Here is a 15258-nt window from a genome sequence, read left to right as displayed (position 1 = left end):
CTAGCTTGAGGAAACATCCCATGAAGTCAATTGTCATTACTTAAATGGGGCCATCTCTGCTTTTTTTAATCATTATGGAACATCTGAAGTAGTAGAAACCCAAGCACTGAGAACCAACAGAGAGTACACAATAAAGGAGGAGTTAAACATGCACAGCCACGTGGGGGTAGAACAAGCTGGTGGCCACAACTTAAGCTCAGAAACAGTGAAACAGGAGGCAAGTCCTTTTGGCCTTGATCTGGTACCTGTCACACCAAGTGCCGAAGAACCATCCTCAGAAAGAGGAGGCATATTTGAAAACGATAGTGAAGACTTTGTCAGCAAAAATGGAAAATCCTTTGGAAAACTGCCTAATACCAAGAGGCAACGAATGATGAGTGAGAGTGAGAATGCAGTTGTGGAACCGATTGCTTCAGATAGGACTGTGGCCCTTTCCCAAACATTCGTTTCTACAGATGACTTGCTGGACTGCTTGGTGAATCCACAGGTAACCAGGATAGTGGCACAACTTCTGATTCAAGGAAGAAGTATGTGATTCTAATAGAAAATGATTTTCTAAATACTGTTTTAAGAATATCTTTAAAATAATGTAGTTTTTAAATAAAAGATGAACCAGCAAAAGTTCAGTTTGCACGTGCTTAAAATGTACTGTTCTCACCTAATTAAATTTTAGTCTCTTGCCACCTTCTGGCATACACATTGCTCTTTGGACAGCCTGGCTCTTTGTTATTTGTATGCCTCTTTCCTCAGTGCCTTTGCCTTGCCTCTCCCATCTCATACCTTCAGCCTGTCTCAAACGTAAGCTCCTGGTGTTCTCAACAGGAAGTGGTCTCTGCATCAGCCTCAAGCAGGGGTCAGCCTGCTGCTTGTTTTTGTAAATAAAGTTGTATTGAAACACGGCCATACCGTTCACTTACATATTGTCTGTGGTGGCTTTAGGGTTACAGTGGCAGAGTTGAGTCGTGACAAAGGCAGTAGGACTTACAAAGCTGGAAATATTCACTGGAACTCCTTATAGAAAAAGTTTGCTAACTGTTTAATGGATCAAAGGCATCCACTGGGTGAATTCTATCTTTTGTTATTTTTGGCGGGGGAGGGATTGCAGTTGCTCATTTCAGTAGGTATTTTTGACTCTATGTAGTAAGGTGATGTGGGACAATTTGTGATTGTACTAAGTTACCAACCTCTTAATTCAAATGCAGGGTGAATTCTCGCCTTGATCTGAAGTGACCACACTTCTCACGTGTGTAGGATTCTCACTGGTTAACCCCTGTGCTCCAGAGTAGAGTACCCATCAGGAGAAAAGTAGGTGGGGGCCTCTTTGTGGAAGGAGCTGGGACAACTAAGGACAACAGCCCTGCAATAAAAATGACCAAATGCTGCTGACTCCTGAAACTAACAAAAAGCTTTGTTTCGCCAACTTAATCCCACTCTCATTACATTTGCAAGATGTGGGGATAATTATTATCATTACTGTTCAAGTATGGATTTAAAAAACAGATTGATCTCAGTAACCATTCATAAAAAACACATAGAAAAGATATACAAAGTCACCTTTTAAGAAGATTGACTATTGGTCTCATCCTTCCCAGTTTTCAAACTGAGGGTATCAATAAATCCCAAGAGAGTGCTGGCTTTCTGGGAGAAAGGAGGAAGGGAGGTGAACGTGCCCAAGAAAAGAATGGTCTGAAAAAAGACCCTTCTGTAGGGTCTTTGGCCCATTTTTCTTATATACATGTTTCAGTGCTATTCTCTCAAATCATCACACCCTTACCTTCTCCCACAGAGTCCAAAAGACTGTTTTATACATCTGTGTCTCTTTTCCTATCTTTCATATAGGGTCATCATTATCATCTTTCTAAATTCCATATATATGCGTTAGTATACTGTATTGGTGTTTTTCTTTCTGACTTACTTCACTCTGTATATAGGCTCCAGTTTCATCCACCTCATCTCTTTAATGGCTGAGTAATACGCCATTGTGTATATGTACCATAGCTTTCTTATACATTTGTCTGCTGATGGACATCTAGGTTGCTTCCATGTCCTGGCTATTATAAACAGTGCTGCGATGAACATTGGGGTACACGTGTCTCTTTCAATTCTGGTTTCCTCAGTGTGTATGCTCAGCAGTGGGATTGCTGGGTCATATGGCAGTTCTATTTCCAGTTTTTAAAGGAATCTCCACACTGTTCTCCATAGTGGCTGTACTAGTTTGCATTCCCACCAACAGTGTAAGAGGGTTCCCTTTTCTCCACACCCTCTCCAGCATTTATTGCTTGTAGACTTTTGGATCGCAGCCATTGACTGGCGTGAAATGGTACCTCATTGTGGTTTTGATTTGCATTTCCCTGATAATGAGTGATGTTGAGCATCTTTTCATGTGTTTGTTAGCCATCTGTATGTCTTCTTTGGAGAAATGTCTGTTTAGTTCTTTGGCCCATTTTTTGATTGGGTCGTTTATTTTTCTGGAATTGAGCTGCAGGAGCTGCTTGTATATTTCTGAGAGTAATTCTTTGTCAGTTGCTTCATTTGCTATTATTTTCTCCCATTCTGAAGGCTGTCTTTTCACCTTGCTTATAGTTTTCTTCATTGTGCAAAAGCTTTTAAGTTTAATTAGGTCCCATTTGTTTAATTTTGCTTTTATTTCCATTACTCTGGGAGGTGGGTCATAGAGGATCCTGCTGTGATTTATGTCGGAGAGTGTTTTGCCTATGTTTTCCTCTAGGAGTTTTATAGTTTCTGGTCTTACAGTTAGATCTTTAATCCATTTTGAGTTTATTTTTGTGTATGGTGTTAGAAAGTGTTCTAGTTTCATTCTTTTACAAGTGGTTGACCAGTTTTCCCAGCACCACTTGTTAAAGAGATTGTCTTTTCTCCATTGTATATTCTTGCCTCCTTTGTCAAAGATAAGGTGTCCGTGGGTGCGTGGATTTATCTCTGGGCTTTCTATTTTGTTCCATTGATCTATATTTCTGTCTTTGTGCCAGTACCATACTGTCTTAATGACTGTAGCCTTGTAGTAGAGCCTGAAGTCAGGCAGGTTGATTGCTCCAGGTCCATCTGGAGGATGCACTCACCACTATCTCACACTGTATATTTACCTAATTATTTGATTGTTGTCTGTCTTCCTATAACTAGAATGTCCCTGCATTAGAGTTTGGTTTTGATTATTGTGTATTTGCAGAGCCTTGATCAGTGCCCAGCATATGGTAGGTGCTCCTTAAATATTTGAGTAGATTTTTTTTAAAGGAGGCTTTCCTGGTGGCTCAGACAGTAAAGAATTTGCCTGCAGTGTGGGGAGACATGGGATTGATCCCTGGGTTGGGAAGATCCCCTGGAGAAGGGCATGGCAACCCACTCCAGTATCCTTGCCTGGAGAATCCCATGGACAGAGAAGCCTGGTGGGCTATAGTACATGGGGTCACAGAGAGTCAGACACGACTGAGCGACTAATACTTTAAAAAGGAGACCTTGTTGACCGATACTGCATCAAAATCATTGGGGCAGAGGATGTTGTGGGTAAGTATAAGATGTCTGTTTTCTGTAGCACTACATGCATGCTCATTCACTCAGTCATGTCCAACTATACTGGAGTGGGTTGCCATTCCCTTCTTCAGGGGATCTTCCCAACCCAGGGACCAAACCCATGTCTCCTTGGTCTCCCACGTTTGCAGGTGGATTCTTTACCACTAAGCTGCTTGGGAAGCCCCATCTATATTAGATATATCCCTATTGCAGAAATAGACATGTCCTGGTCTTCAGATCTTTTTTTTTTTACACCTCCCTACACTGAGAGCTCCCCCACACCCTTCTTCACTCAAAATTCCCTCACCCCTTTCCTCATGGGCTTCCCAGGTGGTTCAGTGATAATCCACCTGCCAGTGCAGGAGACGTAAGAGACACAAGTTCAACTTCTGGGTTGGGAAGATCCCCTGGAATAGGAAATGGAGACCCATTCCAGTATTCTTGCCTGGAGAACTCCATGGACAGAGGAACCTGGCGGGCTACAGTTCATGGAGTTGCAGAGAATCAACACAACTGAGCACGCATGCACCCCTCCCTCACCCAGAATTCCCACATATCCTTCTTCATGGAGATTTGCCTCACCCCCTCCCTCCCAAATATTTTGCTATCTTTGCTGCTTCTTTAAGCATTGTTTTTCAAGTTGTAGATTGTGACCCATTATTGTTCAGCCACTAAGTCATGTCTGACTCTTTTTGACTCCATGGATGACCCATTAGCAAGTCACAAAATCAATTTGGTGGGTGAGACCAGGATTTCTTTTAATGAAAGAGTACATAATTTCAGTGAATTTGGTAGTAAATGTATTTTGTGAAACTGTCCAGGAAGCATTTTTTTCGGGGTAAGTATATTTCATAATATTTTCAGTTATATCTGTATGTGTACTAGGCCTGACATAAAATGTACTTCTTAGTGTATGTTGGGGTCGGAAAAGTTTGAAAGCTGTTCTCAGTCAACGTACTGAATTCTGTTAAAGGTCTTTGGCATGCAGAGACCTGGGTAGAGAGTTAAGACATTGATGTGAATGGATTCTAAATGTAAATGGGTGTTGGGAGATAATATCTTAATTTTATAGAGATAGAGATTATGACACAGAAAGAGATCCTGGCTATCTGCAAATTGGGATTATAAGAGGGAGAAAAGATAATTGAAAGGGGGAGGTTGTCAGCCACCAAGCAGGGGTCCATTTCATCCTATATTTCCCAGCTAAGCATGCCCAAATGAGTGAAATCAATTATTAAATAAATATTTTGATTCTCCAGGCAGGAATACTGAAGTGCATTGCCATGCCCTTCTCCAGGGGATCTTCCCAACCCAGAGATTGAAACCGCATCTCTTACATCACCTGCATTGGCAGGTGGGTTCTTTACCGCTAGTGCCACCTGGGAAGCCCCATCCAGAGGTTAGGGGGTTGAAGTTGTTACACCTAAAATTACAGTATCCAGGTATTAGCAGGGTGACCTATCTGGTAGGCACAATGGCTGGGGCCCCTGAGCTTTTAAGGTCTACAAAAATGTTTTAGTCTCTTAAAAAAAAAAAAAAAAAAAAAGAATCCAACTTCGATATATTCATGGTTATACCAATGCAGTAGCAACTTTTCATGGAGTAAGGGGCCCACAAAGGTGAAGGTGCCTAAGACCCATGAAAGTCCTAAACAGCTCTGATTATGAGGGATATCAGAATCATTTGAGGGGCTTACTGAGGATGCAGATATCTGGGTACCATTCTACAGAGCTATAGAATCTGACTCCTTTGGGATGGGCCAGAATTTGCAGTCTCAGCAAGCACCTCAGGTGCTTCAAATAGCGAAAAAGTTTAAGAATCTCTGGCCCTGGAGTAGACCACCAAGACCTAACACAGGCTCAAAGTGGACTTGTTTTAGCAGGGGCTACTGCTAAATAGCTCCTTACTAAAATATTAGCTCTTCTTACTAAATAGCAGTAGCTATTTCCAGAATTTAGCTTCTGCTAAATACTGAAGGGCAAATCTGCCCTTCAGATTTGCTGAGCTAAAGCTGTACTGTGCCCTTCCTGCACCTTTCAGTTGAATGTTATTAATACTCTGAGGCTCTCTTGATGCTGTCAAGTTTAACTGTGGTCTTTTATCAGCAGTGGCCTGTGTTTATCATCAGGCTCTCCTGTACTTGCCCTTAAGGATAAAGAAACCCTAGAAATCTCTATTAATAGAATAAAAAATATATGACTAAAAATTAAAATTAAAAAAAAAAAGGATAAAGATGTTTAATCACCAAATAACATCTTCCAAGTATTTTAATCAAAAAGGAAGAAATGATATTTATTGTAAAAAAATTTTATTGAAGTACAGTTGATGTACAGTATTATTTGTTACATATATACAATATAGTGGTTCAGTTTTCAAAAGTTATACTCCATATATAGTTATTATAAAATATTGGCCATGTTCCATTTGTTGTATAATGTATTCCTTAGATTGAGGGCAACTGTAACATTTATGGACTGCATCACTGTCATACTTGGTACAGTACACCCTGATATTCAGCCTTGCCTAAGTTACCTAAACCAATGGAGAACAAGTAAGAGAGCAGATCTCTCCATTTTATTTCTTATATTCACTGTCAAGCCCAAGTTCAGATGCCAGTGACTAAGAAGCCACTCCTAAGCAATAAAGAGTCTGCTAATCCACTTAAAAAACAGCAACAGCAAGAAAAATTTCAAGATGTCTGTGTTTAATGAAGCGGCCACTATGGCTCCTCAACCTCCTCTACATGAAGTGTAGGTGTTGCTCCCTGAGGCCAAGAAAGAGTGCCTTTATCCTCCTGGTGACCCCTACCATCCAAGTTCACCATCTATCCTGGCTCCCCATGGGCACAGCTCTGGCCTCTTGGCCTTCAGAACTTCAAAATGAAGAGCCTCTACAGTGAAAACCAAAGCCAGAAAGGACAAGGCCATGGAAATATGAGGATAATATACACATTGTCTGAGATGTTCCTGAGTCAGTAACATTAACCTAGAGGCCATGTTCTACAGTAGGAAGATCAAGAGGCTTGAAGACACAGACCCAGATTCAGTCGCTGGCTCTCAGGGCTGTTATGCAGGGGACCTCAGGCAAGGAAGCTTCTCATGCTCTAAGCAGTAGTTTCCTCAACTTTAAAATGGGGATATAATTTTTTTAAAAGTGTTGGGGGAATAAAATAAACACTGTATGAAGGCACCTATTATACTACATGGTACAATTTAGGTACTCAATAATGTTTGAATCTGAAATTAGGGAAATTATAAAAGAAACTTTCATTACTATCCAATAGATAGGGGGTTAGCAAATTAGTAATATGACTGCTTAATTCCTTTGGTTTATTTATGCCCAAGGGTTTAAAATCATCAACAGCTAGGCTGCCAAGGAAAATAAGCTATTTAACACACTTAATATAGGGTTTCATGCTGAAGACACAGCAGGCATTATCCCTTTTTCTGCTGGGCAGAACTAAGACCACGAATAGAAGTTACAAGAAGGCAGATTTAGGTTCATCATGAAAAAGGACCAGTTGGAGAGCGGGCTGCTATACTGCACAACTCCATGGGACATGATTCACCTAGTCCCCAAGCTAGACCCCAGCCCCTGGCCTGTGCAGGGCATGGCAACACTGCAGTCCCAGAGCCCTGACCAGAGCAGTGCCATGTGTCCCAGCTGATTTGAGAAGAATACAGTTCCCTGTGATGGAATCTCTTCAGTTTGCAGCGAAGTGACAGTAAGTCAAGGGTGTTGAAGAGATGGTTCCCGCTGGTCAGGAGTCTGACTGGGACTTCTTCATTCTTAGTTTATGAAACACTTGTAGAGCATCCATTGTACATTATGCATAGACCTCAGCCCAGGGATAAAAAGAATTAGACACCATTCCTGCAGCGAGGGAAGACAGCAGCCCCATCCACTTAGTAATACTGTGCTCCCCACAGTAGTATGGGGTCCTGACATGACACCATGTATGGGGTGTAATACTGTGCTCCCCACAGCAGTATGGGGTCCTGACATGTCAGTGGCAGCTGAAACTGTGTCACCGTGTCCCCTGCCTTTAAGATTAATGTTATTCTCTCCTTCCTGGAAGGAAATGACACACCTGTACTTCTACAGATTTGATGTCCATGATTAAGGACACACTGTGCTAACAGTTATCAGATTTAAATTCTCAAATTTATTGCTCTCAAGATAGGTTTATTCCAGTTATGAAAGAGAGGCTGGAGAAAGTCTGATTTCAGTGACAAAGGTCCTTTGATCTTAGAAAAAGCTGTTAGAGAAAAAAAAAACAAAAAACTACTACTTGCTTTACACTTAGATATGTATAGATAAATAATATCTTCTGCAAAGGTTACCAAAATGTTAATATCTAAAAGTAATGAGGTACTCTGGGTAAGCCTGGTAGTCATAAAATACCACAAATAAACTTGGATTTTGCAGACAATCTGTGACAGTGTCATATGAGTCAGTAGGATTTTGGTAGTCCTTTGGAGGAGGCACAATTAATGATCTGTTTCCAAGTGTGTAGCATCCAGTGAGTACTCGCACATAATACATATGCTTCTTCCCGTTTAAGTCCGGTCTGGAGTACACATCACTGGCGGAGTAACTGGCATTGACAGCAAAATAGGTTCCCTTTCCATAGGCTGTAGCTGTGACAAGAAAAACAAACCATCCTTAAGGATTTCCAATCAGTCCATAATTTGACACACTGATCCAGTATGTCAAATAATGTTAAAAATAATGTTCGGTTCTTTCTAAAGCCTCTTTTAAAAAGTTTTGTGTGTGTTTTTAATTTTTAAAAATCATTCCTCCACCCCGGAGGGCCAGTCAGCCCCTTTGGGATGAAATATACTGAGTCTAACCTAAAACTTTGGCTGTCGCATAGCCCCCAACCATGAGAGAACACAATGCCATCCACACTGTCCCCAGCCAGCTTGGACTCTCATGGCTGACACCTCCTTTGAAGCAGCCAGATTACGTGCTTCCTTACCATTCTTTCCAGCGTAACTGCGGTTAAAGCCTTTTCCGTTGACAAGTGCCACTGAGTCAGCATCTGTCCCGTGGAAGAGCAGCTTCTCATTGGTCACCTGGCCATTCTTGGCATCCATGCTGTTTTTCTTTGTCTGATAGTGTTTCCAGAGCTCTGGATTCTGAATCCTCTCAATCTGCAATTCAATAAGGAAAAATTTCCTGTCACTGCTAAGAGCCCTTGGCAAGATGCAGGAGATGAAACATGACCACTATTTTTCTTAAGTACAGATTACAATAAACAGCAAATTCAATGCCAGATGACACATTCTGCATTCAGAAATCTTTTTAGGTCTAGAGTTTCAGAGAAATAGGCCTAGGTAAGAATTTAATTTTCAACATCTTTTATGCACCATATGAGAGCAGACAATGTATAGGATCGTAAGTCCTCAATATATGACCTTGGCTGACCAAAGCCTCTCCAGCTTCTCACTACTCCTGTTGCCATCTATCTCACTTTGTCACTTCGCTGCACTCGTCCCCAGATCTGGGATACTGGTTTATCTAGCCATGTTCTAACGGGGAGAAGAACCAGAGTGTCTAGGCAAAAAGGAAATTTTAATTAGTGAAAATTAATCTCTGGTCCAGTTGGAAGAGTGGAATAGGAGGGGATCTGGTTATAGACCAAAGTGGCCATGCTTTGACCATACTCTTTGGCCTCCAGGATCATGGTGGAAACTCCTTGAGCCTTGGATTTCAGATCAGTTTCTGCATTCCCCTAATCACCAGGTAGTGGCAGTTTCATAAGGTTGACTTGGGAAAGAGTGAGGGGTGGGCGAAGGGGGCTAGGACCCTTATGACTAGGCACAAGGTGGAGGTTCTCTGTGGTCAGAATCTTCTAGTTCAAAGAACTCTCAAGTCTGACACCATTATTACATGCCTTAATCTGTTTTATTTTTTCAGTTTTAGTTTTTTATTTAAGATAGTTTGCCCACTAGTTCCAAGTCTCAGCATTATCATGTATTTTGTTGATCCAATTTATAATCTTAAATTTTATTTTTCCTTTTGCCTACAACTAACTTTTTAATCTTCAAACTGTCCACTTCCATTTTATTTCTATTTACTTTAAATTTTACTCATTTAAAAAATAATTGTATTTATTTATGGTTCTGGGTCTTTGTCACTGTAAGGGCTTTTCCCTAGTTGTGGCGAGTGGGGACTACTCTCTAGTTGGGGGTGAGGCTTCTCGTTGTGGTAGCTTCTCTTGTCATGGCACACAGGCTCTAGGGCATGCAGGCTCAGTAGTCGTGGCACAAGCGCTTAGCCACTCTACAGCATATGGGATCTTCCCAGGTCGGGGATCAAACTCATGTCTCCTGCATTGGCAGGTGGATTCTTTACCACAGTGGGCCACCAAGGGAGCCCTATTTTACTCATTTTTTAAAGCCTTAAAATTTTATTCATACAGAGTTTTGAAACATTCTTTTAAAATTTATTTATTTTTAATTGAAAGATAATTATTTAAAATTATGGTCATAGTTCAATAAAAATAAAAAGTTTGATACATTACCTGCAAAAAATATTCTTGCAAAAACTTATCTGAATTTACCCAAGACTTTCAACCTAACTGTAAATTTACCAGAAATAAAGAGGACAGAGGAATAACTTAAATGATTCCATGAGGAATCAAACAAATTTGAATCTATAAGAAAACTGCATGGATTCTTAAAGAATCTAGGCAAGATAGAGTCAGAATGTGGAATATTCTATAAAACAACTAGCTTAAACTCCTCTAAAGTTTCAGTATCATGAAAAATAATGTTTAAAAATGCAGGAGTACTGTTCTAGATCAGAAGAGATGAGGGAGATATTAATATAATGACCAAGTACAAAGTGTGAATCCAGATGGAGGCAGGGGTTGAGGGGACATTCTAAGAAAGCTGTTTTGATTGACTGGGGAAATTTGAATATTGACTCTCTATTGGATATTATTAAATAAAAATGCTAACTTTCTTAAATGAGATAATGATATTTGTGCTATTTAGGAGAATGCCTTTATTTTACAAGACATGTGCTAAAATATTTAGGAGTGTCATGATATCTGCAACTTACTTTCAGTTGTTTCAGGAAAAACAGCAAGGGGGAAGAAAGCAAATGTTACAAATCTTAGTCACAGGACATGACAGTCATGGAGGATGACAGACCACCCATTTTTCATGTTAGTGTTTTTGTACTACAGATACCTCTGTGGAGGTACAATCTGCTTTTAGGTACAATCTAAAGCTTTGCTTTTACTGGTGTCATAGACCAAGATTTCACATAAGATTTTATTTGAGGGTTTCCCTGGCAGTCCAGTAAGTTAAGAATCCGCCTGCCAATGCAGGGGACTTGGGTTTGATCCCTGGTCCAGGAGGTTCCCACATACGTGGGGCAACAAACCCCATGTGCCACAACTCCAGAGACCATGAGCTGCAACTACGAGCCCATGCACCACAACTACTGAAGCCCGTGCGCCTAGAGCCTGTGCCCCTCAGCAGGAGAAGACACTGCAACAAAAAGCCAGCACACTGCAACTAGAGAGTTGCCCCCGCTCGTCGCAAGTAGAGAAAACTTGCAGCAACGAAGACCCAGCACAGTCAAAAATAAATAATAAATACATATATTTTTAAAGATTTTATTTGAAAAAAGGGTTCCACTACAAAAGAGTGAAGTCATTTCTCTAGTGAAGGTCTGTCAACACATGGTAAGCCTTCAGGGCCCGCTGCAAACATTTCCGGTCACCTGGGTAATCCTGCTCAATCCAGAATTGGCATCTCATCACAGTGTGCCAGAGCCCGACCCCCAGAGGACTGTAATTGGTATTTTGAATGAAACTTCTCCCAGAACCAGATCATCACTGAGCTGTGTACTTGAATTACATTTTCTTGGTACCACATACAATTGTTCTGCTCAACAGGTTTATATAGAGGGATCTATCTATCTATCTGGCAAGCTTATTTTTTCTTCCAGTTTTATCAAGATATAGTTTTCATGCATATAGCACTGTATAAGTTTAAGGTGTACAGCATAGAGATTTGACTAACCACCACAAGTCCAGTGAACACCCGTCATTTCATAAAGATATAAAATTAATGAAATAGAAACAATTTTTTTCCTTGTGATGAGAACTCTAGGATCCACTCTCCCAACAACTATCACACATGACATAGTGTGTGAAAGCAGTGTTAATTATATTTATCATGTTGTACATGACATCCCCAGGACTCCTTTATCTTATAACCACAAGTTTGTACCTTTTGCCTACCTTTCAACCCATTCCCTCTCCTGGTACCCCCTGCCTCTGGCAACCACAAATCTTATCTCTTTCTCTATGATGAGTCTTTTTACTTTTGCAGTATAATTGACCTACAACACCATGCTAGTTCCTATTATATAACATAATGATTCAATACTTCCATGTATTTCAAAATGATCACCATAATAAGTGCAGCTACAATCAGTCATCATACAAGGATGTGACATAATTACTGACTATATTCTCCACACTGCACACTTCATACCTGTGACTCCTCTACTGTGCAACTGGAAGTTTGTACCTCTTAATCTCTCACCTATTCCTCTCCTTCCTATATTGAGAGACTAAAACAAAATACACTGGCACAAACTTTGATATTGAATTCATTGTGAGTATGACTATGAAGATATTCTCTAGTACTTATTCACAGGAGAACTCTCTCAGGAGTCAGTCTCAGTATTGTGAAGCATTAAGTCTCTTAATCAAATGCTTGCTCTTTGATTTATAGACATAAAACTTAAAGTTGAGCGTTTACTTCTATGCATTGTCTACTAGGAAGCACAAGGATGAATTTGAGGGCCTCTTCTAGTAACTATCTGCTGCTAAGTCGCTTCAATCGTGTCTGACTCTGTGCGACCCCATAGACGGCAGCCCACCAGGCTTCCCCATCCCTGGGATTCTCCAGGCAAGAACACTGGAGTGGGTTGCCATTTCCTTCCCCAGTGCATGAAAGTGAAAAGTGAAAAGTGAAAGTGAAGTTGCTCAGTTGTGTCTGACTCTAGCGACCCCATGGACTGCAGCCTACCAGGCTCCTCCATCCATGGGATTTTCCAGGCAAAAGTACTGGAATGGGCTGCCATTGCCTTCTCCGAGTAACTATCTAGGACCTGATAAAATACATGTTATGTATTTTTGTAAACTAACGGTACTAACAGTATTAGGAAACTAATTTCCCTACCCTCTTTTTTTGTCCATTTTCTTCATTTATTTATGTTATTTGAAGGACAGCTTTGTAGGACACTTCAAATCTTTTTTGAATTATTATTATCATCACTTAAGTACATAAATAACAGAGTGGTGGCAGTGCAAAAAGAGAATAAGAGAAAATTTGCAGAGAAAGAAAATATAGGCCTTATTGAAAGACTTGTTATTATGGATGAAAGGAAGGTACTCAAAGATCTCTAGCTTTCCTCAGAAAGTGATGGAATCAAGGACAGGAAGTGGGAAGGAAGGGGAAATGATGAGATAAGCTTTAGGGAAATTGAATTAGCAGACAGATATTCAAGCGGAGATATTTTTTAGGCCATTGGTATGTTCCAGGGCTTGAGTCAAAGATCTAGATTGGTGATGCTGATTTGAGAACTATCAACACTGAAATAATAGCTGCAGGTGAGAAGAGTAAAAATAATCCTTGGTAAAGTGAGGAGACAGAATGGTGGTGCTGGTTTAGTTGCTCAGTCGTGGGTAACTCTTGAAACCCCATGGACTGTACCTGCCAGGCTCCTCTGTCCATGGAATCTCCCAGGCAAGACTACTGAAGTGGGTTGCCATTCCCTTCTCCAGCAGAGACAGGATACCAACATATAAATCTGTGGGTAAGCTAGGATTAGGGGTTTAGAGGAGAAACACATACCAGAGATAATGAAAGGAAATTTAGTTAAAAGAAGGAGAAGAAAGCATCTAAATAATATTGCCGTACAAATCCAAGGAGAAAATAATTTCAAAAAGCAAACTTTTTAAACTACTATTTAAAAGCAGAAGATGCCCAAATAAAGGAAATGAACAAGGAAGGGACCACTGGATTATCAAGGAAGAAGGCACTGCCGACCTGTGAGTGGTGGTGCAGAAGCATACAACCCTGATCTGAGGAGCCTCCCTGTGTCTCTCTGTCGTGCTTGCTGGTTATCAACTCCAACTCAGGAGCCATATTTAGGCATTTTTGTTAGCTTGCTTCACAAAGTAAATATATAGTGTTATAATATCGTATTACAATCTAATGTGATACAGTAATAACACAAGAAGCTCAATGACTCAGTAATCATAGTGACAGGAGTAGGATCTAGAATTTAAAACCTAATTACCATAAAATATTCTAATTTGGGATAAAACAAATGAGAGTGAAAATGTATTTATCCAGGACCATGACAGCCCTTTTTCTACCATTGAGAATCCCCATGTCCGCAGAAGGCTTACCTTCTCTATTTTGAATTGTGCACAGGTCTCTTGAAACTTGCTCGCCACAGTTCTGTATTCTGGATGATGAGGCTGTAGCTCAACCACACAGACTTTCTGCTGCTTCATATCACTCCAGTATGGGGGCAGCTCAACTGCAAAACAAACATTTGAAAACTCCCTCGCACCTGAGAAGCCTCATCTACATAGTCCATATTCCTGGTATGCTTTGAAAAACTGACTATCATTTGTGCTCTTGTTTTACAATCTCCTAATTTGAAGTGTACAAGAAGCCTCTTATCTTTCTAGAAGAACGTTTCCAAAATGTGAGCCACAGATAACCCAAATCAGAACCAACTATAATGCTTGTTTAAAAAAAAAAAAAACAAAAAACCCTCACAGAGACTTACTTCGTGGTCCACTGAATAAGACTTCATCTTCTAATGCAGGGTACACGGGTTCAGTCCCTGGTCAGGGAACTAAAAGCCCACATGCTGCAGAGCAACTAAGCCCACAGATTGTAACAAAGAGCCCCCTCACCTCAATGAAGACCCAGCGCAGCCAAAAACAACAACAAAGACAAACAAAAAGCTCTCACAGATCTACTGAATCAAAATCTCTGACGGTAGAACCTGCATCCTACAGGTTTGATCATGCTCAGATTTGAGAACTCTTGGTGTAGTATAACTCAGCCACATAGTCTGCTCAGTCTCTAATCAGTCAGAATTTAATAATTTTGCAATATAAACAATTTTCCTACAATGTTTGCAATAAATAGTCATTAATGTTTTGCTTACAAATGCATGGCTCTTTGCCAGAACTCACCACCACTACCACATCCTTCAGACCCATTCTTCCATTATTCCTCGCAGCACCCTTAAGAGTTGGGTGGGCGGCAGGTTTAGCTTTGTGGCAGGCTGGGGGCGGCAGCTCTGCCTCCCCTTCTGCCAAACAGACTGCTGTACTTGTCATTTCCCCAGGGTTGCTCAGAGTCTGAGGAATCGGTCACATTGATCTCACAATGTACTGAAAGCCATTTAGTAGTTTTCAGTGGGGGATTTTTGTGGTTCAAAGGCAGGAATAACTGTCTACACAAGACGAGCTTTCCCTTCTCAGGAACCTTGAAGGCTGCTTCCTAATGTTTGTGTCAGGGATTCTTATCCTCAGGCAGGGGAGAAAGTGACTCGGGGAGACCCTACAGGCTCCCCATGCACTCAGTCATTAGTCACAGACCCCAAGGGCCCACTCTCTAACTGTTTTCCTTTTGTTCTAGAAAGCCTTAGGCTACTTTACAGCCCATGGCA

General features: G+C 40.8%; 3 protein-coding genes across 5 annotated transcripts in view; 2 read left to right on the top strand and 1 right to left on the bottom strand.

The window, feature by feature from the left end:
• Positions 1-898, top strand: part of HSPBAP1 (HSPB1 associated protein 1) — a 56877-nt gene extending 55979 nt beyond the window's left edge. For both annotated transcript variants that reach the window (XM_055568393.1, XM_055568392.1), the window contains exon 8: positions 5-898. In XM_055568393.1, the coding sequence (XP_055424368.1) occupies positions 5-535 (531 nt within the window). In that variant the 3' untranslated portion in view covers positions 536-898. The remainder of the gene's footprint in view (positions 1-4) is intronic.
• A 2521-nt stretch (positions 899-3419) lies between these two features.
• Positions 3420-15258, top strand: part of MIX23 (mitochondrial matrix import factor 23) — a 263993-nt gene continuing 252154 nt past the window's right edge. Inside the window, exon 1 of one of the 2 annotated variants that reach the window (XM_055568389.1) lies at positions 3420-3424. The gene's annotated coding sequence lies outside the window, so the exon portion shown is untranslated. The remainder of the gene's footprint in view (positions 3425-15258) is intronic. The other variant, XM_055568388.1, reaches the window with a different exon arrangement.
• The window catches only part of PARP14 (poly(ADP-ribose) polymerase family member 14), a 47155-nt gene continuing 37722 nt past the window's right edge, over positions 5826-15258 (bottom strand). Inside the window, exons 15-17 of the mRNA XM_055568378.1 lie at positions 13976-14109; positions 8510-8684; positions 5826-8168 (exon numbers count right to left, since the gene is read on the bottom strand). Coding sequence (XP_055424353.1) covers positions 7879-8168; positions 8510-8684; positions 13976-14109 — 599 coding nt within the window. The 3' untranslated portion in view covers positions 5826-7878. The remainder of the gene's footprint in view (positions 8169-8509; positions 8685-13975; positions 14110-15258) is intronic.

This window comes from Bubalus kerabau, chromosome 2 (genome assembly GCF_029407905.1).
Source record: "Bubalus kerabau isolate K-KA32 ecotype Philippines breed swamp buffalo chromosome 2, PCC_UOA_SB_1v2, whole genome shotgun sequence".
NCBI lineage: Eukaryota > Metazoa > Chordata > Mammalia > Artiodactyla > Bovidae > Bubalus > Bubalus kerabau.
Note: the sequence above shows the minus strand (reverse complement) of the source record. Positions and strands in the feature narration are given on the sequence as shown.